The 27,581-nt window shown below is 43.6% G+C and overlaps 1 protein-coding gene across 1 annotated transcript in view; it reads right to left on the reverse strand.

Moving 5' to 3' along the window:
• Positions 1-9,453: 9,453 nt before the first annotated feature.
• PPP2R5A (protein phosphatase 2 regulatory subunit B'alpha) overlaps positions 9,454-27,581 on the reverse strand; it is a 51,972-nt gene continuing 33,844 nt past the window's right edge. The window contains exons 2-13 of the mRNA XM_072140167.1: positions 25,401-25,597; positions 22,716-22,817; positions 20,390-20,482; positions 19,340-19,470; positions 18,151-18,210; positions 17,251-17,359; positions 15,554-15,607; positions 12,981-13,031; positions 11,980-12,099; positions 11,516-11,643; positions 11,209-11,310; positions 9,454-10,139 (exon numbers count right to left, since the gene is read on the reverse strand). Of these exons, the coding sequence (XP_071996268.1) occupies positions 10,013-10,139; positions 11,209-11,310; positions 11,516-11,643; positions 11,980-12,099; positions 12,981-13,031; positions 15,554-15,607; positions 17,251-17,359; positions 18,151-18,210; positions 19,340-19,470; positions 20,390-20,482; positions 22,716-22,817; positions 25,401-25,597 (1,274 nt within the window). The 3' untranslated portion in view covers positions 9,454-10,012. The remainder of the gene's footprint in view (positions 10,140-11,208; positions 11,311-11,515; positions 11,644-11,979; positions 12,100-12,980; positions 13,032-15,553; positions 15,608-17,250; positions 17,360-18,150; positions 18,211-19,339; positions 19,471-20,389; positions 20,483-22,715; positions 22,818-25,400; positions 25,598-27,581) is intronic.

The raw sequence follows: 27,581 nt of genomic DNA on the forward strand, positions 1-27,581 counted from the left end.
CACAGTATAATACCCTTCCTAGTGGCTTACACAAAATATTTTACCACTACTTCTATCCTGTATGTATGGCACAGCACAGTACTACTACTCCTATCCTGTATAGATGGGCACAGCACAGTACTACTACTCTTCTCCTGTATATATTGGTACAGCACAGTACTACTACTCCTATCCTGTATATATGGGCACAGTACTACTACTCCTATCCCGTATATATGGGCACAGTACTACTACTCCTATCCCGTATATATGGGCACAGCACTAGTACTCCTATCCCGTATATATGGGCACAGCACAGTACTACTACTCCTATTCTGTATATATGGGCACAGCACAGTACTACTACTCCTATTCTGTATATATGGGCACAGCACAGTACTACTACTCCTATTCTGTATATATGGGCACAGCACAGTACTACTACTCCTATTCTGTATATATGGGCACAGTACTACTACTCCTATCCTGTATATGTGGGCTCAGCACAGTACTACTACTCCTATCCTGTATATATGGGCGCAGCACAGTATTACTACTCCTATCCGTATATATGGGCACAGTACTACTACTCCCATCTTGTATATATGGGCACAGCACAGTATTACTACTCCTACCCTGTATATATGGGCACAGTACTACTACTCCTATCCTGTATATATGGGCACAGTACTACTACTACTACTCCTATCCTGTGTATTATATATATGGACACAGCTCAGTACTACTACTTCTATCCTGTATATCTGGGCACAGCACAGTACTACTGCTCTTATCCTGTGCATATAAACACTGCATAGTACCACTACTCCCATCATGTGTATGTGGACACAGTACTACTATCCTATCAATTTTGTCACAGCTCTGCCTCCATTCCGTACAGGTAACCGGTCACATAACTTTTAGAATTATAAACCCATTGATGCCATATGATGCTGTAGCGGTTTGTTATACACGTCTGCGGATCCCATGTTAATCACGCAGCGCCATCTGGTGGCAGAATAGAAGAACACCGCATAGATTTCTTCAAGGAAAATCCATCATGATAAACCATGTGCACCCACCCATAGATCCAGGCACTGGCTGTGGTAATATTCTATTACTTATCTGTGGCCTCTTTCTTTCTTCAAATCAACTTTTAAAATGATTATTTAGCCTGTAGGAATCTGGAGTATGTTACTAGAGCTCCTCCGTGCTGCAGTTTCACAGGCTTATATTTCCATGTAGCTGTAGGCAGGACCTTGGAATTCAATTTCACTGGAAAGTCTGACACCACCATGTTTCCCCGAAAGTAAGACAATGGGGGTCATTTACTAAGGGCCCGATTCGCGTTTTCCCGACGTGTTACCCGAATATTTCCGATTTGCGCCGATTGTACCTGAATTGCCCCGGGATTTTGGAGCACACGATCGGATTGTGGCGCATTGGCGCCGGCATGCACGTGACCGAAATCGGGGGGCGTGGCCGAACGAAAACCCGACGTATTCGGAAAAACCGCCGCATTTAAAAACTGAAAATGTGTCGCTCGGGACGCGCTTACCTTCACTCAGCCGGCCTCGGTGAATTCCGGTGCGTTCAGATGCTTTTCAGCGCAGCAGCGCCACCTGGTGGTCGGCGGAGGAACTACCTTATTAAATCCCGGCCGGACCCGAATCCAGCGCAGAGAACGTGCTGCTGGATAGCGAATGGACTGGGTAAGTAAATCTGCCCCAATGTCATACATTCTTTTTACCCCCAAAAGTCCCACTATGTCTTACTTTCGGGGGTATGTCTTATATTGGAAAAAATTGTCGGTTTTTGTCGGGGAGCAGCGATCCACGACAAGATGGCAGCGCCCATGCGGCGCCATCTCTTTGAAGCCGCCGGCAGCACTGCCGGCGGCGATCGAGGTGAAAACACCCGCGATCGGTGCTAGCACCGATCGAGGGTGTTACCGGTAAGCCTTTGCTGCAATATGCAGCAAAGACTTACCGGCTATGGAGAGGGCTCGGCCCGCGAGCCCTCGCCATGCTCCGGGACCCGGCGCGCGCCGTACTGGGAAGGGGTTAAGGAAACTTTACATGGTGCATTTTGTGAATTGCTTACTTGGTACCGTAATGGCGATCGGATCAATTCCTCTGCGGTGTGGCTTCTTCTTTCTCATGCTGGAGCCGCTGGGCCAATCAGAGGGGCCACCAGCGGCTGCACATGAGGGCACGAGGCTGTGTGTTTTTGTATGTTGGCCATGGTCCTGATGAACCACGGACTCCACATCCCTCAGCTCATTCCGCTCCAGATCCGTCCGCATCCCGCAGTTAATGCAGCAAAAGGTACCGGTACTATGGCTTATATTTTTCCAACGTACAGTTTACTATGTCTTCCTTTCGGGGGTACGTCATACATTAGCCGGCCCCACCTATTACCCCCACTACGTCTTACTATCGGGGAAACACGGTAGGTCCATATACAATTGAGAATGGTGCCATTGTTCCATGACATGGTGCATATAGCGTGGACAGGTTGACACACCGGGGCACATTTACTTACCCATCGCGATCACCGAGGTGCGTTGCTCGACGAGGATTCGGAGCTGCCGCGATTCACTAAGGTCGTGCATCCAATTTCCTGCATGTGTCGCTTCCCCCACTGAGGTCCAAAATCCGATCGCGTGCGACATAAAGCCCTTCTAAATGCAGAGCACATCCCTTAGTAAATGGGCCCCAATCTACTCCGTGACCACACAGATAACGGGCAGGCGGTAATGGATGACAACCGATCTTCACGGATGGACCGTGAGGACTGACAGACCACTTATGACCTGTGGTGTTTGTTGTAGCCACGACTGCCGTCACTAGTTGTCATCCATTTTGTCGAAGTTTTTTTTTTTTTTTTATATCACAGCTGCAGATCCATTGAAGTGACGATCGATAATTTTTTTGGAATAAAACTATAAAACCTTAGTGAATTTTTTGTGAAACCCAATGTTTTGCTTGGTCATGCACCTCATAGATTGTAATGAGTATATGAGGACTACGATATTTATTATCACTAAAACGTGTGATCTCTGAGGTAAAAAAGTGTCTCATTTTCACCAATATCCCTAAGAATTGACCCCAGCATGTAATGGGGAATGTATATTTGGTTTCCCCCTCCAGATTCCTGTCATAATTCACTGAGGAGGCGGCATATGTGGATAAGAAGCCTCTGAGCTCCACTTAGCCGCTAATTTCCCCTCACACTTATCATTCCACCTCGGCCTCTCATCCCTGACTAGAATACACAGGTTTATATTTTCGAGGGGGCTCCCTGAGCAGCCGCATCAGTAATGAAGTTGGATAAATGATGTATGTGAAGGTAACGTGCGAGATTCATGGAGTTTGAGGAAACGACTAAATATAAAATACACAGGGCCTGTAATAGAAAAACCAGGCCTTGTTGTCCATGGTAACCAATCAGAGTTCAGCTTTTATTTCCTAAGCTGTGTTTGGAAATTGAAAACTGCTTTGTCATTGGTCGATATGGGCAATAGCCATATTCTTCTTGTTTTGATGACCGTTATCCAAACAAAATGGAGGGAACAAAGTGTAAAATAATGTTTTTTCAAGAATCCTATGGGAATCAGTATAGGAAATTGTACCTGAGGGTCCTACTCACTCAAGGGGGATGGAGCACCCATTGTCATACTAATTGTCCTACAAGGATAGTGATGACCACTTCATAACATGGATACCCCATAAATACTGCCCTTTTGGAGACTGAGATGGTGATGTCCAGGGTTAGTGTCTCCATTTGTCCCTTGTCATAGTCGCTCAGATCATTACACTTCTGACAATTGATCCCAATACATCCAACCCGGCAAGTGCCAGTCACCAGATCAAAGTTTATCACTTAACCCATGTTTTTTTTGTGTGGATAATCTGTGACACATGTAGCTGGGAGGGTAAATGGCTGCCTTAGTGTCCTCTAATCATAGCGGCTAATGATCTAGTGGCAGCAGATGGACCATCAGTGGTCTCATTTATCACTATGGAATATTCCCAAGGAGAAAAGTATTCAAAAAAAAAAAACGTAGTCCCTTGATGGCTTCCACAGTCCAGGACTAAAAATTATTTCAATCCACTCAAATCATCAGGTCTGATCAATAGTGGTGGCTCCTCTAAAATTACAGGATCTACTGCCGCGTCCGAGGTGGAGTAGGACCCATGTGGTCCTAAGGTTAGATATGGGGAGAGAGAAAAATAACACGTCACCCAGTGTCAAACAATCCGATCAAAAGGGAGCAGTCAAGAGATATACAACAAAGTTAATCTCAATCCACTCAATCATTTGGTCACATTTCATAACCTTCAGAATCGGCATCCCACAAGTAGGACCTAAGGTTAGACATAGGGAGGGATACATAACTCACTGTTACCATCTTATTTAAAGGGAGCGGTCTCAGGACATATAAACAAAAAGTTCATCTCAATCCGCTCAATCGGTAGGCCTGCTGCATGGAATAGGGCCACAGCTTCTTGAGAGGTAGTAGGACCTACGTGGTCCTAAGGCTAGATATAGGCGCGATACATAGTTAATGGCACTCGCTGTGGTGACATAAGTTATCTTATTTAGAGAGCATCTACCAACAGAATGAATAACTGTATGCAAATGAGCCTGAGGGGCTCCAGGCTCCATTAGCACCAATGGAGCCTGGAGCCCCTCAGGCTCATTTGCATACACAGTCTTTCATCCTGGTGATAGATGTAATTTAAATAAAAAGGTCTAAAGATATATAAAACAAAAAGTTAATCTAAATAATTAGGTCTGCTTCATCGCTCAGTGTCACAGCTACTTCGGAGTTAGTAGGACCTTCGTGGTCCTAAGGCTAGAAACAGGAGGGGTGGGATGGGGGGGGGGGATAAATAACACACGTCACACAGCGCCATATACAAACAGAGAGTTTATTAAATGATGTTCCCCCGGGTGATGGCCTTTAAATTTACAAAACAGATTTTCACATGACGGCGAGTGATTGGAATGGTACTTCTAGAGAAATACGTCAGCAAGTAGGGGACGGAGAGCGTCCACCACCGCGTTCGGGTTTATGCTTGAGAAATACGGCACTTCGCTGACACTGAACAAGGCGTCATCATCATATAAAGCCTACAAGAGGGCGGACAGACGGGAGTCATTGTACAGCAGGAGAATCTATACATTCACATTCCAATGCCTCTTTACCTTTAAGCCCGACACATTTCAGCACAGAATTACACAGAATCTGGCTGGGAACAACAATGCGGTATCCTAAAGCTTTACCCAATATAAATTCTGCTTTTTAATTATAATTTTTTTCTCTCCAAGGAAAAAAAATGTTACACGAAATTTAAAAAATAGAAATCTCTATATTTATATCCTGTATTTTCTCATTGTATATATCATTCTAGTATGAAAATAAGTCATCCGGAGACAAAAACCTGTGGGGGGGGGGGGGATGGGAATGCAGTCCTTCAAAACTGGTTCTTAAGAGATCTTTAAAATAGGATAAATTACAAAATTTTATTTACTAAAAAGAAGGGAGAGAAAGAAATTTTACAAACACCCCCGCTCCCCGGTAATCAGAACAAATTCATTTTTCCTACATTAAAACTAGATGTTCCCTGAAAAAAAAAAAAAAAAAAAAATCTCCCTGAAGGTATGATTATTGCAGGTCCCTGTATATGGATGGCTGCGGAAGGTGCTGCATGTTTTGGGACAACCCATTGAGTATTCACCTACCCCCTCCCTAAATCAGTGGGGAAGCTCCAATGACTCTTGAGACCAGTAATCGCTTAATGTGCAGGAACGTAAAAGGCCCAATGCTTTACCCTTCCTGCACCTGTAGTCATCACTGGTCTCAATGACATGTGACCAATGAGACCAGTGATGGCTACAGGTGCAGGAACTGTATGGTCTCTTGCCCACGAGTGGGTTTGAGGAGTCCAATTCGCACCGTGTCTGTAGCTGGAACGTCTGACCCGAACGCTCAGCAACCAGAACTGAACACAGCATGTCAGTTCAGTTAGCGAATGTTCGGGCCGGATGTTCTAGCAGACATACGATGCAAGTCATGTGACCAATGAGACCTGTAACTGATACATCGGTAGTGCTTAACCGTTACACACATGACCAGTGAATAGCCACATCAGTCATAGGTGCCTCATTATACCCAGCAATCCCAGGACCAGGCACCACAGTTATTACACCAAGGATATTTTGGCACCTCCAGCAGCCACCATTAAGTTTATCCCAGAAAACCCCTTTAAGTTACTCACCAACAATTTGCCAGTCGCAACACGACCACAAATCACCGTCATTAGGTGTGAAGTAGCAGCGCGACAAATGATTAGTGTACACATAAAGGGGTGTATACAGCAGTCATGACGGGGGTAGGTACATAATAAATACTGCAATGTATACAACCCAATCTTGTCACATACCCATATAAGTGTCACCTTTAGTACACACACAGTAAGGGTCACTTTTGGGGGGGGGGGGGCATAAAAAGGTAAAGGGGGATCAGTAAAAACCCCACCAACTACCTAAACAGACTTGCAAGTCATTACTCGCTTCCCCTCCAAGAATCAAAACAAAACCCAGAGTGCGGCACTGCACCGGTACACAGGTAGTGGAGCTTTGGTAAGGAGGCACTCCCAAAAAACACAATAAAAACCCCAAAGCCAGCGTTTAGTTCACATTGTAACCCAGATGACGGAATGTTGAATCGCTCATTTCCTACATGGCAGAACAAAATACATCTCAGCGGGGTGGACATAGGAGAACGACTGCTATTAGGGGTGTCCTCAGGCTACCAAGCCTAAAATAAATCAAAAAGGGTTTTACCTGGGAAAACCCCCTAGTGGTCAGGGCGGAAACATTTAAGTCTAATTATCCTGCTATGGTGTTGCGTCGGCCTCCCATTTTCAGTAAAGCTGAGGGTCACCTGATAACAGCGGAAGCAATTGATTGGCTGTAGTCGGACTTATGACACCAAACACAACCCCTCCCCCCGGCACTGTCAGCAGCGTAAAAACAAAAAACGAGAGACCACTGCAAGGCTGGAACCGGCTGGCGAAGAAGGGCAAGTACATCTTTCTTGGGTCAAGGTTTTTGGAAACCCCTTTCCAACTCCAACTAGGGTTAGATGGAGCAGGAGGAATAGATTAGACTGTGATTACTCCATCAGGGAAGAATCTGGGCCGGGGGAACCTGTTTTCAGATTTTGTTTCATTAGTCCCCTCCTCTCTGACTGTGTGGTAAAGAAAAAAAAAAATAAGAACAAGAATCGAAAATCAGACTACCCAGGACTGTTTGTAGTCTGTTGCCTTGGAGACAAATAGACCTGAGTAGTCGTGGAAACAAAACGGTGAGAAATTTCTAGTTACAATCTATTGCGAAGAGGTCTCCTGTCTTACTTGAGATGTGATGGAACTTAAAAAGAAGGCTGTGAAGGTAGACATTGGCTCTAACATGATACAAGTCGGGAGGGGGGGTGGGGGGATTTCATGAAAATGTATTTATATAGGACCATAAGGGTGTAACTAATTGACATTGTGAGATCAGTTAGAAGGGAAAGGGGTGAATACTGTGCTTCAAAATGTGGTGGTGAGGCATTAGGGGGAGATGAATGACTGCCCTAGCGGTGGCCAATGAGGGGGGATTTGAGTGGGTGCACATGTAAAAAATGCATATAGAACCCAACGAGTGATAGAGGAAACACACAGACAGTGAAGATCCCTACAAAACACAGCTGAAGGATGAGCAGTACAATCCACCTGTGTGTTACATATATACGATTTCATCATCTCCATTAGAAAGGTGTGTGCTGCAGCACCGCCAATACAGCAATACAGGGTAAAGCTACAGCGCACACGTCCGCTCATGGAAAAAAGTGACTTCACGATGCACCAGAGCCAGCCCGGCTCTGCTACATCCTCTACACACGCAAAGAAAAGTAAAGCAACAAGTGTCCGAGGAGACGATCCACCTGTACACAACAGAACCGGGGGCCCCGCAGCGCTGATCTCCGGCACACGGTCATTATTATAAAGTTATAATCTCATGAAGGGAACAGCAGGAGGACTGGGGGAGGGGAGTGCACAACCCCAGCACAGACACAGACTTCACTAATACTTTCCTTGCCACTCGATTAACGTTGTCTAATACTCATTGGAATGATTTGCATAGGTGACCGCTACAACGTAAATGAATGGCAAGACTACTCCACCTCTATGTATTAAAAGGGAGCCTGTCAGCAGTTTTGACTCCCCCCCCCCCCCCCCCCAACTCATGACCGTATTTGGAAAACAGGGATATCTGGGGGGTAAAGGTGTGAAGGTTACATGTACGCTGTAAGTGACCAGGAGGTGCTGCCTCAGCAAATAATTGATATTGTTTGCGTAATTAAAAGTTATACAAATTTCCTAATATACTTTGTATCCATTCCTGGTGCTTTTCTAGATCTCTGCTTGTTGTCATGTAACAGGAAGCTACATTGTTTACTTCCTGGGGATAAACATCAACTCCTGGTCATGTGATGTCACAAAGGTGCATGGTTCATTACATTCCTGGTCATGTGATGTCACCCAGGTGCACAGCTCGTTATATCCCTGGTCATGTGATGTCACACAGGTGCACGGCTCGTTATATCCCTGGTCATGTGATGTCACCCAGGTGCACAGCTCGTTATATATCCCTGGTCATGTGATGTCCCACAGGTGCACAGCTCGTTATATCCCTGGTCATGTGATGTCACCCAGGTGCACAGCTCGTTATAGCCCTGATCATGTGATGTCACACAGGTGCACAGCTCGTTATATCCCTGGTCATGTGATGTCACCCAGGTGCACAGTTCGTTATATCCCTGGTCATGTGATGTCACCCAGGTGCACAGTTCGTTATATCCCTGGTCATGTGATGTCACCCAGGTGCACAGCTCGTTATATCCCTGGTCATATGTCGTCACCCAGGTGCACAGCTCGTTATATCCCTGGTCATATGTCGTCACCCAGGTGCACAGCTCGTTATATCCCTGGTCATGTGATGTCTCCGGTCACAGCAGATTCATTGCATTATACTTTGTGCAGCGCCTGAAGGAAGGATCATGAGGAATATGATGAAAATGAGTCCTGCTCCTCCCATCACACCCTGCACCGTGTATTATTCAATGAATTAGCTTTGACTGGAGTGTTCCTTCAAACCCAGGAGGAAACAGAGTACAGGACTACACCCCCGGACCTGACCCAGTATAGAAAATCTGCATGTAAATCTGCCTCTATGGCAGGTAATCAAGAACAGTACCTTCTTATAGAAACAGTAGTGCCAAGAGCTATGGTAACGATGCTGTGTACCTGTTATGGGAAAGATAATGGCATCCATTATGGGCGCAGAAAACCAAAATAAAATAAAGTCACTAGGGTCTAGCGATGCAGCACCAGTCCCCCTCAAACCCCCCCCCCCATCCCCTCCCAGTATTTTCACGGAGACTGGTTTCTCTCCCATAAACTGGCTGCCGCCATGAGGGTGGGCGACGTACGCAGCAAGAGCCTCCAAAACAGAGAACGGTTAACACAAGTAAAATGCCAAGAGAAAAAAAAAAAAACAATGTACATAGCAGACTAATACACCTATGTGCAACACAATCAAAAAATATATATATATAATATTAAAGAATTCAAGTCATAATTCTCACCACCCCCAGAATTACCTCACTCAAATTATAGGTTATAAAAAAAAAAAAAAATTGTAATATTCTCTTTTCCCCCTCTCCTGGCAATCATGACTCCAATGCTGTAACACAGAGCTGGCCAAATACCCCGCTGTACGAGAGCTCAGAGACAAGTTGCCCTGCAATGTATCACTGGCCCCCCTCTCACAGAGAAGCGATTCTCAGGATGGGGGAGATGGGCTCCCCTCAAAAAAAAAAAAGTTGGCTTTTACTTTACAATTTTAGGAGGGAAAAGAAAAAAAAAAATATACAAAAAGTACGCCTAAGAAGCAGAGAGGTCGACGTCTTGTGGTCTTATTTGGCACTTGTATTATTCTGTACATTGAAAGCACTGTTCTGCTGATCCGTCAGGGCCTTCTTCAGCTGCAAGTCATCGAGTCTTCTCCACAACTCCTCGCGCTCCAGCTCCTTCTTCTTTTCCCTGAAGAATAAGGAAAACCGTACGTTATACCACACAGGTATCTATGCTGGTCCAAAATTCATGGCACCCACTGTCACCCCGCCATCACACTGTGGATCGCTGATGGGGCGTCTCAACATTTAAAAGGGATTCTGTCATCATATTTTACTCCTTTACAATTCCCAAGTAGGGGATGAAATGTCCTTTTTAGAATCTGAATTCTCACCCATCTACCTATAACAAAAAGAAAAACCTCCAAAAATCTATTTAAAAAAAATGAGCAGAGAAGAGTCATATTTTACATGAGACGAGTCAAGTTCAAAGGCTGCATGGGGAAGAGTCACTTCAGACAACTCCATTTTATGTTCTATAATATGTAGAAACATGCTGCCGTTGTCATATTAAAAAAAGATGAAAATCTCATCTGTCAGATCACATCAGGCTTGTGGTTCTGTGAGCTACAGAACCAGAGATAAACAAAGTTCACAGATATTGTCTGTATCTGCAGGTCACATTTCCATATATGCCTTTACGTGTCCATCTCTAGTCCGGTAGATCACAGAACTACAAGCCTGATGAAATCTGAAAGGAGAGATTCTTAGCTTTGATAAAACAGGATGAAGTGATGCTCCCCTTCAGCCTGTAAAACTGACTCACCTCAAAAATATGACTCTTCTCTTTTGGCAGAGATTTTTTCGTTAAATGTAAACAGGTGAGATTTCTAGATTATTTCTAGATGAAATTCTGGAAAGAGCATTTCATCACCTACCGGAGGTGGCTGGGAATTTGATGGGGTAAAATCTGGTGATAGGGGTCCCATATTCATAACAGATGATATCAGTGAAATAATAATATAAATAATATTTTCTATTTATAAAGCGAATTGGCATGGATTAACATTATCTCCATTCCCGCCTGTTAGAGTGGGGCAATAGTTGTATGATGCGATGCAGCCACCATTTCGGACATACTGTTACATCAATTTGCAGAATTGACCTACTCAGCACAACGTAAACCATGCCATTGGTCTAGAAGGGGTTAATTAGTATGATATATAAATACAACATAGGGTTAGCATTACGCAACTCACCTCTGACGTTCTGCCTTGTAGGATCCTGTGAGCTCATCGAAGAGTTTCCCATTCATTTCCATTAATGTCTTCAACACGTTGTACACCAGGGCTACAATTGTCCTAAAAGACAAGTTAGAAGAAAAGTACAAAAGAGCCATTAGATACTTCCTATTGGACTGAAAAACTGGTATAATGATGGCCCTAGCATGGACAACAGTAGTAGTAGTAAATGCATGTAACCCCTAAGTTGGGGAGCAGCTGCCCTCCCATCAACCTACTACTACCCCTGAACAATCCATACAATATAATAATTTCATGTACTTACGGGTTCCAGTGTTCTTTGGAGATTTTGTACAAACTGCCAAACATGATGGGCAGAATTTTCTCTATGTTCTCCTCGATCAGGCTGAGGATATACTCATTGTTCCAGAAGTACAGGGCCCTCTCAGCCACCTGCAAAATGATGAACATACAGCAAGTCTGCTTATTTCTTAGTCCACAACCTCCAGCATGCCATGAGTCGTACAGCCTGAAAAAGCATGCTGGGCATTGTAGTCTCACAGCCAGGGGTTGCGTTCACATGTTGCGTTTTGTTTGCGTTTTTACACCCATCAGAGTAGCTTAGAAGAGGAGATTTGCCCAATTACATTGCTGTCAACATTGCGTATGCGTTAGCGGAACGTGTGAATGCAGCTGGAGATTGTATTCTGTAGGTTCAGATCACTGTATTGCTCCAATTCTCCACTTGGCATCGATTAATTTCTACGATGCCAATATTGCAGCGCTTACCTGAAAGTGAGAGCTGGACACGCATTTTGATATTTGCTTAAATAAAGGTTCTTGAATCTTTTTAAACTGTGTCGGCTCAATCACGTCCAAAATTTCTTCGATTTCACCCAAGAACATCACCTGGGAGAAAACAAATTTGCAGCTAATTAAAGAAGAAAAAAAAAAAAAAAAACACTATACGACCCTGGCTTTACACTAAATGATTGGGCCCAGGTAATGAAGGAATTAAAGAACACTGAACGTGCTTTAGGGAGCTCATACAGGAGATGTTCAAATACATCTCATTCACCTGCTCCAACTAACACCTGCAAAGTGAATTGATCTGTAGGTTTTGGCTGCGTTCACACATTGCATTTTCAATGCATGTGCATCCTGTTTACGTAAACTTGATGTAAACACATTTTCTGCATGTGGTTTGATGGCCATGCTCCAATCATTCCTGAAAAGAGTCATGTACACAAAAGACACGGACAACTTAAAGGGCATCTACCGTCAGAATGAAAGACTGTATGCAAATGAGCCTGAGGGGCTCCAGGCTCCATTAACACCTATGGAACCTGGAGCCCCTCAGGCTCATTTGCATACAGTCTTTCATTCTGACGGTAGATGCCCTTTAAAGGTTGTGTGGGAACCCTTATTTAACCACCCCTAGGTAGTGTAAATATAAGTACAACTCTGGTCCTTACTTCTCTGTCAGCCTCCGCTGGCATACACGGCTCAGGGGTGACGTCATGAAAGCACACACCGGCTACAACCATTGGCTCGTATTAGGCTGTAGACAGGACATCACCCCTTAGCCATGTATACCCTCAGAGACAGAGGCTGATGGGTGGGTGGCACTGCGATAGACGATGGTAAGCACCATGGCAAGTTTATCGCCACGGGCCAGTGATAGCAAAAACAATCATCGCGGAAAACTTATTGAATGTAAATTGCTAATTATTCACAAAAGTACAGATCATAAAATAAAGTGGCGCCATTAAGGAGTAACTGTTCCTTACCTCTTTCTGGCTACAAGTTTTGGGCCAGAATTTTAACAATCCTCTAATGACCTGAAAGAAAAGAAGCAAAGTTATATACTGTATAAAGATAGTACAATCATCCACCAGTAAGGCCCAGCTCACACTTGTTTCTGGCCTTTCCGTTGACTTTAATGGACCTCCTGTTACCCATACATTAATAGTGCTATTTTTTTTTCTTGATTGCGCTGGTTTTTCCAGCAGAATGTGTAACGGAACCTGCTGAGCACATGTATGAACTTAGCCTTAGATCTCCATGAATACATCATGCCAGGCATGTACACAAGCACAGATAATAGAAGAGCTAGAACACACTCTTGAGAATTACTCCATTGTGGGGTGTAGTCATTTTCAGATTCATTATCCAGGGAGGAATAAGTTGGGATTGAACATAAAACATAAAACTTTTGTTAACATTTTGCAACTAAAAAAAGGGTAATTCACTCAGTGTGGCTGCCCACCTCTAAAATAAGTATTACATTCGGATCCACAGCATTGAATTTCTTGGAACCACCATAGGTCAACACTATGGGGCACATTTACTTACCCGGCCGCTGGAGTTTACAGAAAGTGCATTGTCTGGCGCGATTCACTAAGATCGTGCGCCCAATATTCTGCATGTGCCACTTACCTGCTCAGGTCCGACAGAGTTCACCATTTTTTTTGCGGCAAAAACAGATCGCGTGCAACACAATCCCAGCGCAGACGCCTGTTAAATACCTGTCCAAGCCGTGCCATCCCCGAAAAAAGTGCAAAGTCCGACTCAAATGAGCAGCGCAACCCTTAGTAAATGAGCCCCTATATGTTTTCTGGAGGCGCTGCGGCTGTAATGTGCTTGGTAGTGTGAGGAGCCCACATTGAGCCGGTGTATACCCTCCTAGCCTACAGCGCCTAACACTAGCATAGTTCCAAGACCTTTCTTTTAATCATTCATCAGGGATCAGATCAATCAAAATGTCAATAGATTCTAATTTAGGCCTCCGGGCTTCCCTTTGTGCCACACTGTAGGCATAATTATACATATGAGATTGCACGGAGTGCCGTCCTTCGCACTGTGCTCGGTCCGTGGAATCTGTCCAGAAGTCACGATCCCATATAGAAGGACTGAGCACAGTGCTGCTAGCACAAGTCATATCATGCTCTAGTGACTTTCCAATATTTCAATTTGAGGTTTGTCCAAAAATAGCCAGGTAAGCGAGGCATCATGCAATTTACTGCAAATCTTTGTGGCTTCTTAAAAAGTAAAACTGAAACCGCATTTCCTTATGAAGCTACACAGAGGGCTGTTGCAGGATACTTAAATAATCATGAGATTTTGTAAGTATACTTTAGTCTGAGGCCGGCGGCACACGTGGCGCTTTGAACTCGTTTTTTTTGACCATTTTTAAGAAGCCCATTAAAAACGCATGCGTTTTTAAAACGCACCCGGTTTTTGAAAATCCATCCATTTTTTCCCAATTATCATAATTGGAGAAAAAAGCCCAAAAACTAAAAAAAAAAAAAACAAAGAAAACAAAAACAGATGCGTTTTTTAAAACAAAAACACGGTTGCTTTTAACGGACTGCTTAAAACCGGCCTAAAAACAGGTTCAAAACGCCACGTGTGCGTTAGGCTGCGGTCACATGTGGCGTTTTGAACCCGTTTTTGCCCTGTTTTTAAGCAGCCCGTCAAAAAACGCATGCGGTTTTTGATGGACTGCTTAAAAAAAAAAAAAAGGCCAAAAATGGGTTCAAAATGTCACGTGTGACCGCGGCCTTACCTGCAAAATTGCAGCCATGAGGCATTTTCTGTGAAATAAACTCGGCTGAATCTCTACCGTAAGAGCAGCACTGCCTCCATAGCTGCTCGCCATCTCCGAGCGGCAGAGCCATTGATAAAAGCTGTCACTGCATGCGGCCGCCTGTCACAGCTCATTGGCACTCGATGCTTTGGAGGTCACTGATGTGGAGCGCTTCCTATAAATAAAGGCTGTGAGGCCGTCGTGTGCCCTGAATGCAGCACACGAGTTTCTTGTTTTTCATGTTTCTGCTATTTAATAGCAAAGACCTTTCACAGCACAGATAGGACTCGCACACCCACATACATGTCCGAGCTATTATTAGTGCTGCCGACTTCCAATCTTGGCTGCAAGTACAGCTCAATGGACGCCCCCACATAAGGGAGATGTGCGCTTACTACCATCTCTCTAGGAGCTTGCGATTTCTCATTGTCAGCTCTGCTGCCTGTAAGTGGATCCCTCTGATTCATACATCTACCTAGAGACCACGTCTGTCATATGATTTCTATGTACAGGTTTCTGTCCATCAAAAATACTAGGTTTGTACAACCGGAGGAGACGCTGATGCAAACAAGTAACAAACGTCTCTTGTGAATAGGACCCATTCGACACGGCGCCTACAAAGAGCAGCGCGCCCCATTTTTAGGAGGCCGCAGCCATGTTTTTCTTATCTTAAATAAACCTCTAGGATGGCTACACCCGTCTCTGCAGTGTTTGGAGCCATAGTTAGAAGTGGATTACAAGTTGTGAATGAATATGATGGGTGAGAGTACTTACGGGTTCTGTGAGGGTGGTATCCTTTTCCAAAAACTGGACGACACAATACGCCAGCTGTAGAAATAAAAAAAGGGATATTATAACAATGCAGAAAGTAGCAGGACAAGAGGAATGGTAACAACCTGTTAATTCATACATTTCTAGGAGGAAAAACAGAGGAACAGCACAATGTAGAGATGGTTAGATCCCCAATGACCAGACAATTAGATCCCGTGGATACACTGTAATTGTCATTAGTTGCTTTGTGGTCAGGGCACTTCCCAGGTGTATAGTATGGAGTAGTAATGATCTCAGCTCATTATGTTCTACATGAAGAAACAGTTTTTATATGGAATTTCCAAGTCTTTCTATTTCACATTGTTTGGCTCCAACTACATGAGAGAGGGGGGCAGATCACCAGCGCATAGACAATAATAAGGAATTATACCTACATGGGAACCTGGAATGTTATGGTGTTATTCATCTAAAAACTGATGTCACTAAGCTCGCGATAAGGGTATGTTCACACAGGGCATATATGTTGCAGAAATTATTGAACAGAATTATTGATCAGCTGTAGATACAACTGCATTTACATGAACTAAATGGATAAAATTCTGACTGCTGTAAGTCTGAATCTTGGGACCCTCACCAATGACTAATGTCGGTAGGGGTACTGTTCCCCCCTAATTGATGAAGCTGTCAAACAAGCCGCCTGACGCTCTGCTTATTCTAGAAATAGCAGAGCCATGTGTTCAACCATTTCAGGCAGTCCAATTGACAAGGTAGAAGGCAGCCAGGGCATTTGCTCACCTCTTAGGGTGAAGACACATGTGGCGTTTTTAGGCCGTTTTTAGTTAGTGTGTTTTCAGACCGTTAAAAACGCATGCGTTTTTGTCCGGTTTTCTGAATTTGCGCAATCAAAAATCGACAAAACGCTTGCGGTTTTAACGATCTGAAAACACACTAAACTAAACACACTAAACTTTTAAGCAGTCCGTTAAAAAAACGTTCCAAAAACGCATGCGGTTTTTGGAAACGCATCAGTTTTTGTCCATTTTTAATTTTGCAAATTTGTAAAACCTTTCAAAAACGGATGAGTTTTTAAAAAAAACTGACGAAAAACTGACGAAAACGGACGAAAAACGGTAATACCCCAATTGATCAGAATGTTATCCCCATAACAAATGAACATGTGACAATCCCTTTAAAGGAAACCTACCACCAGGATGAAGGCTTGCAAACCAAGTACACTTACATGCTGGTGTGCGCTCCCTCTGCTCTTCTTTTAGCTTCTCATGCCCTTGTTTTGACCATAAAATAAGATAAAAGAAGAGTGGATTCTGCCAGAGGGAGCGCACACCAGCATGTAAGTGTACTTGGTTTGCAAGCCTTCATCCTGGTGGTAGATTTCCTTTAAGGAAGTCTTTACACTTCCGATGCCAGCCACAATAAACACTGATGGATGGAAAAATGCGTCGTTCAACATTAGTTTGCATTGGCCTATATACACAGAGCAATGCAATGTAAAGGGAGATCTTTCCTTCCTTGGCTGCACGGTTTATCACTATTACATCCCTATTTGCAGAATGTGCTGCATCTCTGATACTACAATGAGCTTTCTGGTCGACTTAAATATTGTACAAATAGACGGTGGAAGTTACTGGGCGTATTCCCTTCATGGAGTAATATGATCACAGCTATAGGGGAACGGTCACCTGTGCGTGAAACAAAGCCAGTCCTTTTGCCGTGTGCATCGGGATCAGGACCTTCATGAGGAACTGCTTATGCTCAGCTTTTAACGGTAATGCGAAACCATTGATGATGCTGTAAACGAAAGGAGAGAAAACCGAGGGTTAATAGTTTGCAGAGAAATTGCAAATATAAGTTGCAATAGTTTTCCAAAAGTAAATGGAACCAATAAAAATACACACTACTAGATACACGCTTCAAGGTTGGAAAATGACTAAACTACAGAAGTCAGGATCAGGTCCAATCCGATTGTACATCATCACAGAAAATCTGCACCTTCAAAGGGGTTTCTCTGCCAATGACACCTATTCCCTATCAAGCGCCTGGTTGCTGGGGGGTCTGACAGCTAGGATCTCCAGCAATCAGAAGGTCAGGGGCCTGCAGATCCTCTGACTCATCCGAAAAAGGAAGCACTGGAGCATATGCTTGACCTGCACTCCATTCATTTCTACGAAACTTCAGTGGTTGCATCTCCGAGAGCCGCAAAGAACACATTTTCTAAATGCAGAACCCACAATTATCCCCATTTCCCCAGTTTCAGTAAGAGAAACACAGACAAAGACAGTGCTATACTGCAGCAGCTACTAGTAAGTAGTTTTCTCTTTCTCGTAGCTACTTAATTCAAATCGACGCTGCTTAGTACATCATGTCCTACATGGATCCTCTACTCATCCTTCTGTATGTGGGAGGTCATGTCTGGTGTTTTTTTTTTTCAATGTGCCGTGTATAGGAGACATCAAAGCTCCAAGAAGCAGACAAGAGGTAATAACGCAAAATACAAGTCCTGTAACGGCCACAACTTGTGACGTATACCTATAACACAAAACTTTAATTGGAGAGGGACGCTTTATATATTATTACTTTACCTGCCCAATATTTCAAGCAACTCTGCAACCCCATTAAAGTGTTCTGTTTCATATATAAACCTGCAAAAGAAGGGAAAAAACACATTACACAGCGAAAGTGAAGACATGCAAATTATAAGTTTATCACATTAACGTAATATGTATATATTTAATACCAGAGCAGGAATAAATATTTAAAATTGTGGCCTGACCAACTTTCCCATTATAGATATAACTATGTGCTGTGGTCTGCAGATTAATTAAAGGGAACCTGACAGGGCAATTTGGGACAAACCTGTCATCAGAAATTGGCCTAATAAACTAATTCCAGCATGTTGTGAAGCAGCTGAACAGCTTCAAGATGATATTTCTTTTATGGTCCAGCACAGGGGAATCATCCAAAAAAATTAACTTTGAAGTGAGATGTTAATTGGTTATATAAAGTCTGGGAGGCCGAGAGTTTAACTCTGAAGTCAAGCTCTCCCAACCTCTGAAGCCACCTCCAATCGGATTGACATCATTCGTTGGACTTCAGGAGATTTAAATCAGTGATGTCCCTGGACGCAAGATCATAAGGGGGAGTTTAGCGTTAAACTCTCCACCTCCTTGACTTCATAAAAAGCAATTTACATCTCACTTCAAAGCTGATTTTCTGGATGATGCCACCACACCAGGCCATGAAAGAAACATAAACCACTATGTATATAGCCATGAAAGAAACATCTAGAAGCTGCTCAGCTGCATGACAACCTACTGGTAGTAGTTTATTAAGACAATTCCTAATGACAGGTTCCCTTTAACTTTGCTCTAGACCACTATGTATATAGCCATGAACCCTTTTAGTGCTTTATATCACCAGGAATGCTGACACTAACTTAAGCCCCAACACCTTCCTTGCTCTGGACATTCAGGGACATAGAAAATGACCTTTAGTTTCCATAAAGGGAATGGTTCCCAGGTCTCTACCCGCCAGATCATTAGCTATAAACCGCTCATGTGCGACCAAAATAGCAGAATTGCTGCTTACACCAACTAAAGACAAACAACCCAGATCTCCCAAGAAAATGTCTTGCGACCTATATTAATCCAATGTCTGGCACAGCACAACAGGGAATATTTCATTGTAATCCTCATATCAGGTCCTTACACGCTGGTGCACAGCCACTGTATGTCTTATGTCCTCCCCAGGTGTGTGTACAGGATCCAATACCTGAGAAATATGTTGTTAATCTGTTTTCTGATGAACGCTCGTAGGCCGAGGAACTTGCCATAAATCCGATGTAATACAGTTTTGAGGAAGTCTCGCTCCCGGGGATCTTCGCTGTCAAACAACTCCAAGAGCTGGAATGTGACAAGGGCAAAAACGTTACAGGTAATTCTGGTTTTAACAACTACATGAAAACAGTAAAAGCGAAGTATTCTAAATAAGACAACGATTGTGTTGCTGGTTTAAGATACAATAGAGAGAAAAAAAAAAAAAAACCAAAACTGAAATCCGCTAGTCTATGACCCATCAGGTTAGTACTTAAAACGAGAATAAAGGTGTCAGAGATCACATTCTATATATCCAATTTGGACCGTACAGTCTAACAATATGGTTAGTACCATAGGACCCACTGTTCACATTTTTATCATAAAAAAGAGCGAGGGGAGATTAACAGAAATATCCAGATGTTAATAACAATCCTTAGGATTGACCATCAACATCTGATTAATGGTCATCTACTCAGTACACCCACCCATCACCCAATTAGAGGAATCATGAACAATGAAGACGCTTCAGTGCCTCAAGCTCAACCCAGAAAGCGTCCCATGCACCCCCATTCCTTCTCACAGGTGGGACAGGTATTTAAGGAGAGGGGATGGAGGGTCAGTCTGTTGGATGGATGAAGATATCCCAGTGCCATCTCCATCAAATCCCAAGATCCTTAAGGGAGCATCAAGGTGACATGACCACCACTGCATACAAACCAAGGGGAAGGAAAATGGGAGCAGGAGATAGATGGAACATTTATAATTTATCTACTGAACGGGCGATATACATGTCATCTGAATGAATACTCCTATAAAGTGCTTTAAATGGGGCAGAACAGTGGCTTAGAGGTTAGCATTACAGCCTTGCAGCGCTGGGGACCTGGGTCCTAGAGTCAACATCTGCAAAGAGTTTGTATGTTCTCTCCGTGTTTGCGTGGGTTTCCTCTGTGCAGCGCTAATTATTATTATTAAAAATCCCCTCAAGCAGAGAAGATAAGACACTTACCTGTTGTACAAATTTCTGGTCCACAAACCTCTTTGCTATACTTGGCTGAAAATCTGGACTCTCCAAAAATCTCAGGAAAAACTCGTACACAAGCTATAAAATGTAGAAGAAAAACTACTATTACATGTTGATTGAGTAAAATACTGTATTCAGTGGTTTTCTACATATATACTACAATACTACTTGATTGTTATCCAGTACCCTGAATGGTGGGGGTCCGACTGCTAGGACCCCCTTGATCACCAACTCAATTAATCAGTAGGGAGAGCATTTGCCTTGACCCTTGGTTCAAAACTTTAGGAGCACTGGAAATTGCCAAGTCCATCGCTGAGGTATCTCCCATTCACGATCTATGAGAAGAATGGAGAGGAGCGTGGCGCTTGCTAACTTCCAGCACTCCTATATTAATGAATGGAGCAGCACAACACATGCTCCACCTGCCACTTCATTCAATTAATGAGAATAGGCCGCCCCCTTTCTCATGATCAGTGGGGGGGGGGGTCACGGAAGTCAAACTCTGATCAATCCGTATAATATTAGGGGTAATAGAAAGTCCTGATCCCTGCACTTCTCATGTGTTTAGCGCCCTGTAGTGGCTGGGCACCATCACTGCAGCAATGATGGCCTACCAGAGATATTCCTGTTTGACCCCTTTATGTTTTAGGCACATTCAATAATGCATTAATCAAAACCAAAAGTAGTTAAACAAAGGGTTCACCAAATGTCTCATTCTTAAAGGGAACCCGTCACCACTATTTTCACAACTACAGCTAGTGACAGGTTCCTATAGAGCTCTAATAACTATTTGACACCCTGCTTGTAGCTAAAAATTATGCCCCTGAGATTCCCATATATTCAACTTTATAGTTTTATCTGGTAACTAAGCATGGCTACATGTAGTCCAGGTGGGCGTGGCCTCCTCGGGCTGAATCCAGCAGCTCCTCCCCATCCCTATCTCTGTATGCTGCTATAATGTCATGTGACCAGGGTGACATCATCGCAGGTCCTATAGCTTTTGTAGCATTAGGAACTGTACACTATGAAATCACAGCATATTTTATCAAATGAAATCACAGCAGCCTGCATGGAGAGGAGTGGTAGTCCATGGAGGCTGCTGTGATGGTTTTATGTGGTCAGATATGTACATGGGGTATAGTTTTCATATTAAGTAGCTCAAGGACCTTTGATGATGTCACCCTGGTCACATGACATTAGGCCACGCCCCCGTGGACTAGCTCCAAAGCTGCATAGATACCAGGCAAGATTATAACTCTGATTTTATGGGGATCTGAGGGGAACAATTTTTAGCTAAAAGCAGGGTGTCAGATAGTTACTAGAGCTCTATAGGAACCTGCCACTACCTGTATTTATGAAAATAGTGGTGACGGGTTCCCTTTAAAGCTACATGGAAACTGAAAATAGAAGTTATAAAGTGGAGATCTGTGCTAAGTGGCCTCCTCAGATGATATCATGTGACTGACACCGATGTCTCTGCCAGATCACAAGATTTACATAAAAGGATGCTCTACATGGAGTGTTACTGTACAATGGACACTCTGTCCTCCGCCGTACAAGATGCCATTAATCTATAATGAAAGAAGCTGTTGCTTCATATCCCCCGGCATCAGACGCTTCTTGGACTCTTTCCTTATGCAGGATTCCTTGCAGAGATGAAGCAAGTTTTGCAAACATATTCTATACTGCGTAGACATCGGCGACAACTAGTGAGGTCAGATTCAGGGAGTACATTGCTCCAGCCACATCACAGACGAATGCAGAGTCTTGCTTTGCAGTGAAAATAAATAAATAAATTGTCTGCCCTTATTTCAAAAGGGTAAGGGATCAGTCACCAGATTTTACCCCATTACACTACCAGCCCTCCCAGGTAGCATATGAAAGGTCCTTTCTAGAATTCCCTCTTTTATGTGAGATCTCACCTATTTACCTATTGAAAAAAAAATAATAAAAATCTCCAAAGTCATGTGAAAATGAGCAGAGAAGAGTCAGATTTTGCCTGATACAAGTCAGGTTAAGAGGCTGCACAGAAATGGTCACTTAAAAGGGAACCTACCACCACGGATCTACCTATAAAGGGTAGATCGGGTGGTAGGTGCATCTATTGCATGCGCAGTAGCTCCGGAGCAGTGATTGAGCAGCCGTGGGTCTGCTGTTCTGCGCATGCGCAGACGGCGGCTTCGCGGACGAAGGCGCGCAGCTCCTCATAGGTAGGGGGATCAAAGAGGATACTGGGGCGTGGAATAGTCGCGCCGTGTAGCCTTAATCTCTACTGGGGCGGGTAGTAGCCAGAGCTAAAGAGAACCTTTACCTGTATGTGAGGCCACGATGCTTCTAACGTCGGCTCATCCTCTTCCGGATCAAAATCTGGATTGTCGCTAGGAGGAAGCGTCCTAAAGATATTTGAACTAATCTGTAAAAATAAATAAATAAATGAACGACAGGAACAGCGCACACAAAACTGGAAAAGAAAACTAAATTTGACTTTCTGCACAGCAGGCCAACACTAATGTTAGGGTTACACGTTGCAACTAAAGCCATACAAAGGCATAAGTTAAAAGCCAAAATCCCTGATCCTTGTTTCACCCAACATTTGCCTTTGGAAAATTGCCAGGACATTCTCATGAATACTTAAAGGGAACCTGTCAGCGGAAATTGACCTAATAAACCACTACTAGAACGTTAAGATGCTGAACTTCCATATCACGTTTCTTTAATGACCCGATGTGGTAGACACCCAAATCAACTTTAAAGTGAGATGTAAAATGGTTGTTTATGTCATGGGGGTGGAGAACGTAGCGATGACGTCAAGACGTCGCCCTTTACTGTAATTAATGTCTCTGCTTCCAGGGACATTGTAACCGGCTCTCCTGAAGTCCGGTGCATGATGTCAACCACATCATAGGGGGTGTTCTGAATCAGGGAGAGCTTGACTTCTGTGCTAAGCTCACCACCTCAATGACTTTATACAACCAATTTAAAGCTGGCTTCATAGCTGATTTTCCAGATGATGCCACCACACTGGGCAACGAAAGAAACATGGTGTGGAATGTGTTAATCGGCATCACAACATACTAGTGGTAGTAGTTTATTAGATCAATTACTGCTGACAGATTCTCTTTAAAGGTCAAGTTAAAAACACCCAACGTGTGTGGCCACCATAAACTGATATTCCAGTTAAACTTATCCTCTAGTCTCTTGCCCTGGGACACCACCAATGACAAAAAGAAGGTTCCCTTATACCCATTTTAATGCATGACACAACTAGTTGCACATTCATTTCACTGGTGTACTTAAAGGGGTTGTCACATCTGAGGTATTTGAGGCACATCCACAGCAATGGGTCTCATTATAGACAGACCTGTCTGCTTCAAGTTCCATCTGAAAGGGGGATCAACTATCCAATGGGCTAGAAAACCCCTCTATTTGGCACACATTACTCTAGAGCAGACATCTGCAAAACCCAGGAACATCTCTGGACATAGACAACGCATCTGTACGGCAGCAAAGCAGAACAAGGTGGTTTATGATCCGAATGCTGTTACAGAAAATCACGGAGAAACCACCAAACAAGGTCAAGGAACGGGATAATTAGCTTCAGGCCTGATTAGAGGAAAAGAACTAAAAGCATTATCTAGAACATCCATCCAGTAATAAAATCAGGGGAGGAAAGAGAAAAGAAATATAAAAATAACCCCCCTCCCGCCCTCTGATGACTGCAACAGTGAAAGTGGAAAATGTGTCCTGCGTCTGCGGTGATATCACACACACAGAGGAAGCGGGCGCTTCCTGCCAAACACAAGGAGGAAGCCTGAACATAGAGCTGTGGGCGCAGGACAGGGAGAGGTGTGTGCAGGGCGCCGCTGCACAGCCTGGACTGAATGCAAAGGATAAGGGGTGCCAGGGGGACAGCAAGGGACCAAATGCTATTCTTAGAGAGGTGGAAGTGGAGCAGGAGCGCCACATGGGGATTGTCATTCACCAAAAAAAAAGATTGCATGTTCGGATGGTCAAAAACTAAGGGCAATGGAAGCGTCAACATCATAGTATCAGTGCAAGTTTATGAGGGATGGCAGCTCTCGAAGCAACCGGTGTTGAGGGGCCACACTACGAGCCTCTGGACCCAGAAAGGTGCACTACAGTCTATGGATATTCACGTCACCATGAGGACAAATGGCCGGCTCCAGAGTAAGAACTTTCTCTAAGTGACATCCTGTCCATCAGCAGCTCATTCGCACAGGGCTGTCCCTCTTTGGAAACCATGTTGATATAAGTTTACGCGGCTCCCATGGAGACTGTTAGATGGACAGAGCCGGGATGCTATTAATATAACGAGAAGTTATGTGTAATTCTGTCCCGGTCAGACCATTTGCAGATTTTTTGGGATGCAACAGAAAGATCTCTGCTTCCAAAGGTTACACAGGTTAAATATGACACGATATAAGGATATATGCAACACCCAGCGATCACCTGCCCATCACCCACAAGCAGCTCTGCTGCTGTACTGCTAGGAAGTAGATGCAAATGAATGAAATAAGATACTGAGTACCATAACAAACACTGGTCAGGTTTATATAATGTCCATTTATATAAGTTATGCTGAGCTCTAACGGGTAGTCTGATCATTTCACAGATTGGTGAGGGTCCAAGCTCTAAGACCATCACAGATCACAAGAATGGTGGGTCTGATGGTGCAATTCACAGATTCTCCATCATCCATTTCTATGAGGCTGCTGGAGAGCCTGTCAACACACAGTGGTGAGAGTTGTAAAGTTAGACATTTTTATTAATTACCCTCTAGCCCATGCCCCCCCCCCCAAAAAAAAAACACCCTGGTCTGATCGCCATTAGCCCCCTATTTTTGCATTATGCTCGAATTCCCATTTGAGGGACCACCATGATCAACACTCCTCTATACAGGGAATAGGGGCAACAGGGGCATAGAGACTGTCCAAGAGCAGCTTCACCATAAATGACCTCCATCGGCACGACTCACCATTCGTATGATATCGGGGTACGCAGACTCTACAATTACTCCTCGATTGGTGGACACATACTCCACCAGTTCGTTCAGCGTGGCTCTCTTGATCTCTTTGCTCTTCAGGTCTGATATAGAGTCCATAAAATCAAACAGTACACAGCACTGCTGTAACTTCTGACAGAAGAGATCCTGCTGATCGCCGGACGTAGCATCTATGGAGGAGAACAAGGACATGTCAGTGCAGCAGGTAGCACCGGTTACACCTATGCTCATAAAACACAGATAGGACACACGATGCTTAATGGAGAAATCTTACTGGTTGTCGAGAGTCGACCTCATGCTCCCAACAGAGTAAAGCTACACATTAAAACTGCAATGAGAAGTCAATCTGACAAACTTTCTACAGTCACGTTACATCATGTACCCGAATTATCGATAGATGCAATGAATTACAAGTGCTCAAAATGGGCCACTAGAAGGCAGCACTTTAGGCTGGTGATAAAGCATCTTACTTTGCAACTTACAGTGAAACTGATATTATTACTGCGGGGTGAATTGGTGTGATCTGCCCCTCAGTACATGAAGGTCATTGAGGGCCAAGTAGATCCCTCTGAGTTTCTAAGAACCAGAAAAATTAATATTTCTACCACCCTGATAGATCCATCCATCCACAAGTCCTTCACTAACAGATCTACTGCACTGCCAGAGCCAAAATAGGCAGTTTTCATACAAAAAAATAAACAAAAAAAATATATATAAAAAAAAAAGGTCAGAAACTTCTGCTTAAAATCCTTTTGAAAGGTTTCCCTGCATTGTCCTGACTGCAGCACCTTAATAATAATAATAATCTGTATTTCCACCTTCTTGGCAATTCTTCCATGGGCCACAAACACAGCTGTATTTATGATCATAGTAATGAGTGGCGCATTAGGTGCAGGTTCGGTTTGATGATCACTGAAGGATTCCATGAAGTAAATAGCAGTAAAATAAGTTCAGAGATATACTAAAACATTTCATAAAATAGCCAAATTCCCACATTGGATAATTAAAAGATTACTGGGAAAAAACCCTAAGAGGTCAGGGCTGGGAAAAGAATTCATTGTTACCCAAATCCGTACAGCCATTACTTCCAACTAGAGGTTTCAGGGGAAAAGGTGGGTGGGTAGTGGTCATGGGAGCGGCTTCAGCCAATGATTGGCCTCCTCAGACCGTGGGACTTCATTTTCTCTGCTGTCACTCAGTGGTTGAAGTGGGTCCCTTCACCCCCTTTCCCCGAACTTATTGCCCAAACACAGGCCCAAAGTACCATAGAGAGAGGTAAGGACCAGAATGGGATAAATAGGTGTTCATTTATTTTCCAATCCCTAAAATCTGGAAACCCCCTGTTACTGCGCAACTCAGCAAAAGCATATTTTGCAGTCTTGCTCTCTAAATTGGAGGGTAGAGATCTAGCTGATGTAACTTACTGTTCTCCTCCCCTCTACATAGAGCTCTAGGTATTCTGACACAAAAGCAAAAATACTGTCCATATTATGAGCAAGATGGAAAGCAGCCAAAACTTCTGAGAAACTAAAATCATCAGGAAGGGGAGGGGGGGTCAGAAAAGAGAAACTAAGTGAAGAAGGAAACGCTTTAGCCTGGTATGGATGGGGCCACATCATGTTTTTGGAACAACTATGCCTCCATCTGCAATTATAGGTCAATAGGCATGCTCAGTGTGTACATGGGAAGCCTTCTTACGTATATGCTCAGCCTTTACCATAAACCTGATGTGAACACAGCCTAAGATATATTAGTTATTAGTACAGGCAGTCCCCTACTTAAGGACACTCGACTTAGAGGACCCCTAGTTACAGACTGACCCCTCTGCCCCCTGTGACCTCTCTGGATGTTACTATAGTCGGAGGCTGCAATGATCAGCTGTAAGGTGTCTGTAATGAAGCTTTATTAATAATTATTGGTCCCATTACAGCAAAAAAAAAAAAAAAAAAGGAAAATCCAATCCTACAATGATAAAATATACAGTTCCAGGTCTTGTGCTGTAAAGTCTTTAAGATTTAAGTATGGTCCTGAGACAGAAGAACTCTCTTCAACAGAAGTCTAAAAGACACATTTCAAAGTTTTAAAAAAAAAAAGTTTCTATAATAACCAGGGAAAATAAACTACTCTATACAAATGTACATTTTATTTTTAACT

The sequence above is a fragment of the Engystomops pustulosus genome, chromosome 3 (assembly GCF_040894005.1).
Source record: "Engystomops pustulosus chromosome 3, aEngPut4.maternal, whole genome shotgun sequence".
Lineage (NCBI taxonomy): Eukaryota > Metazoa > Chordata > Amphibia > Anura > Leptodactylidae > Engystomops > Engystomops pustulosus.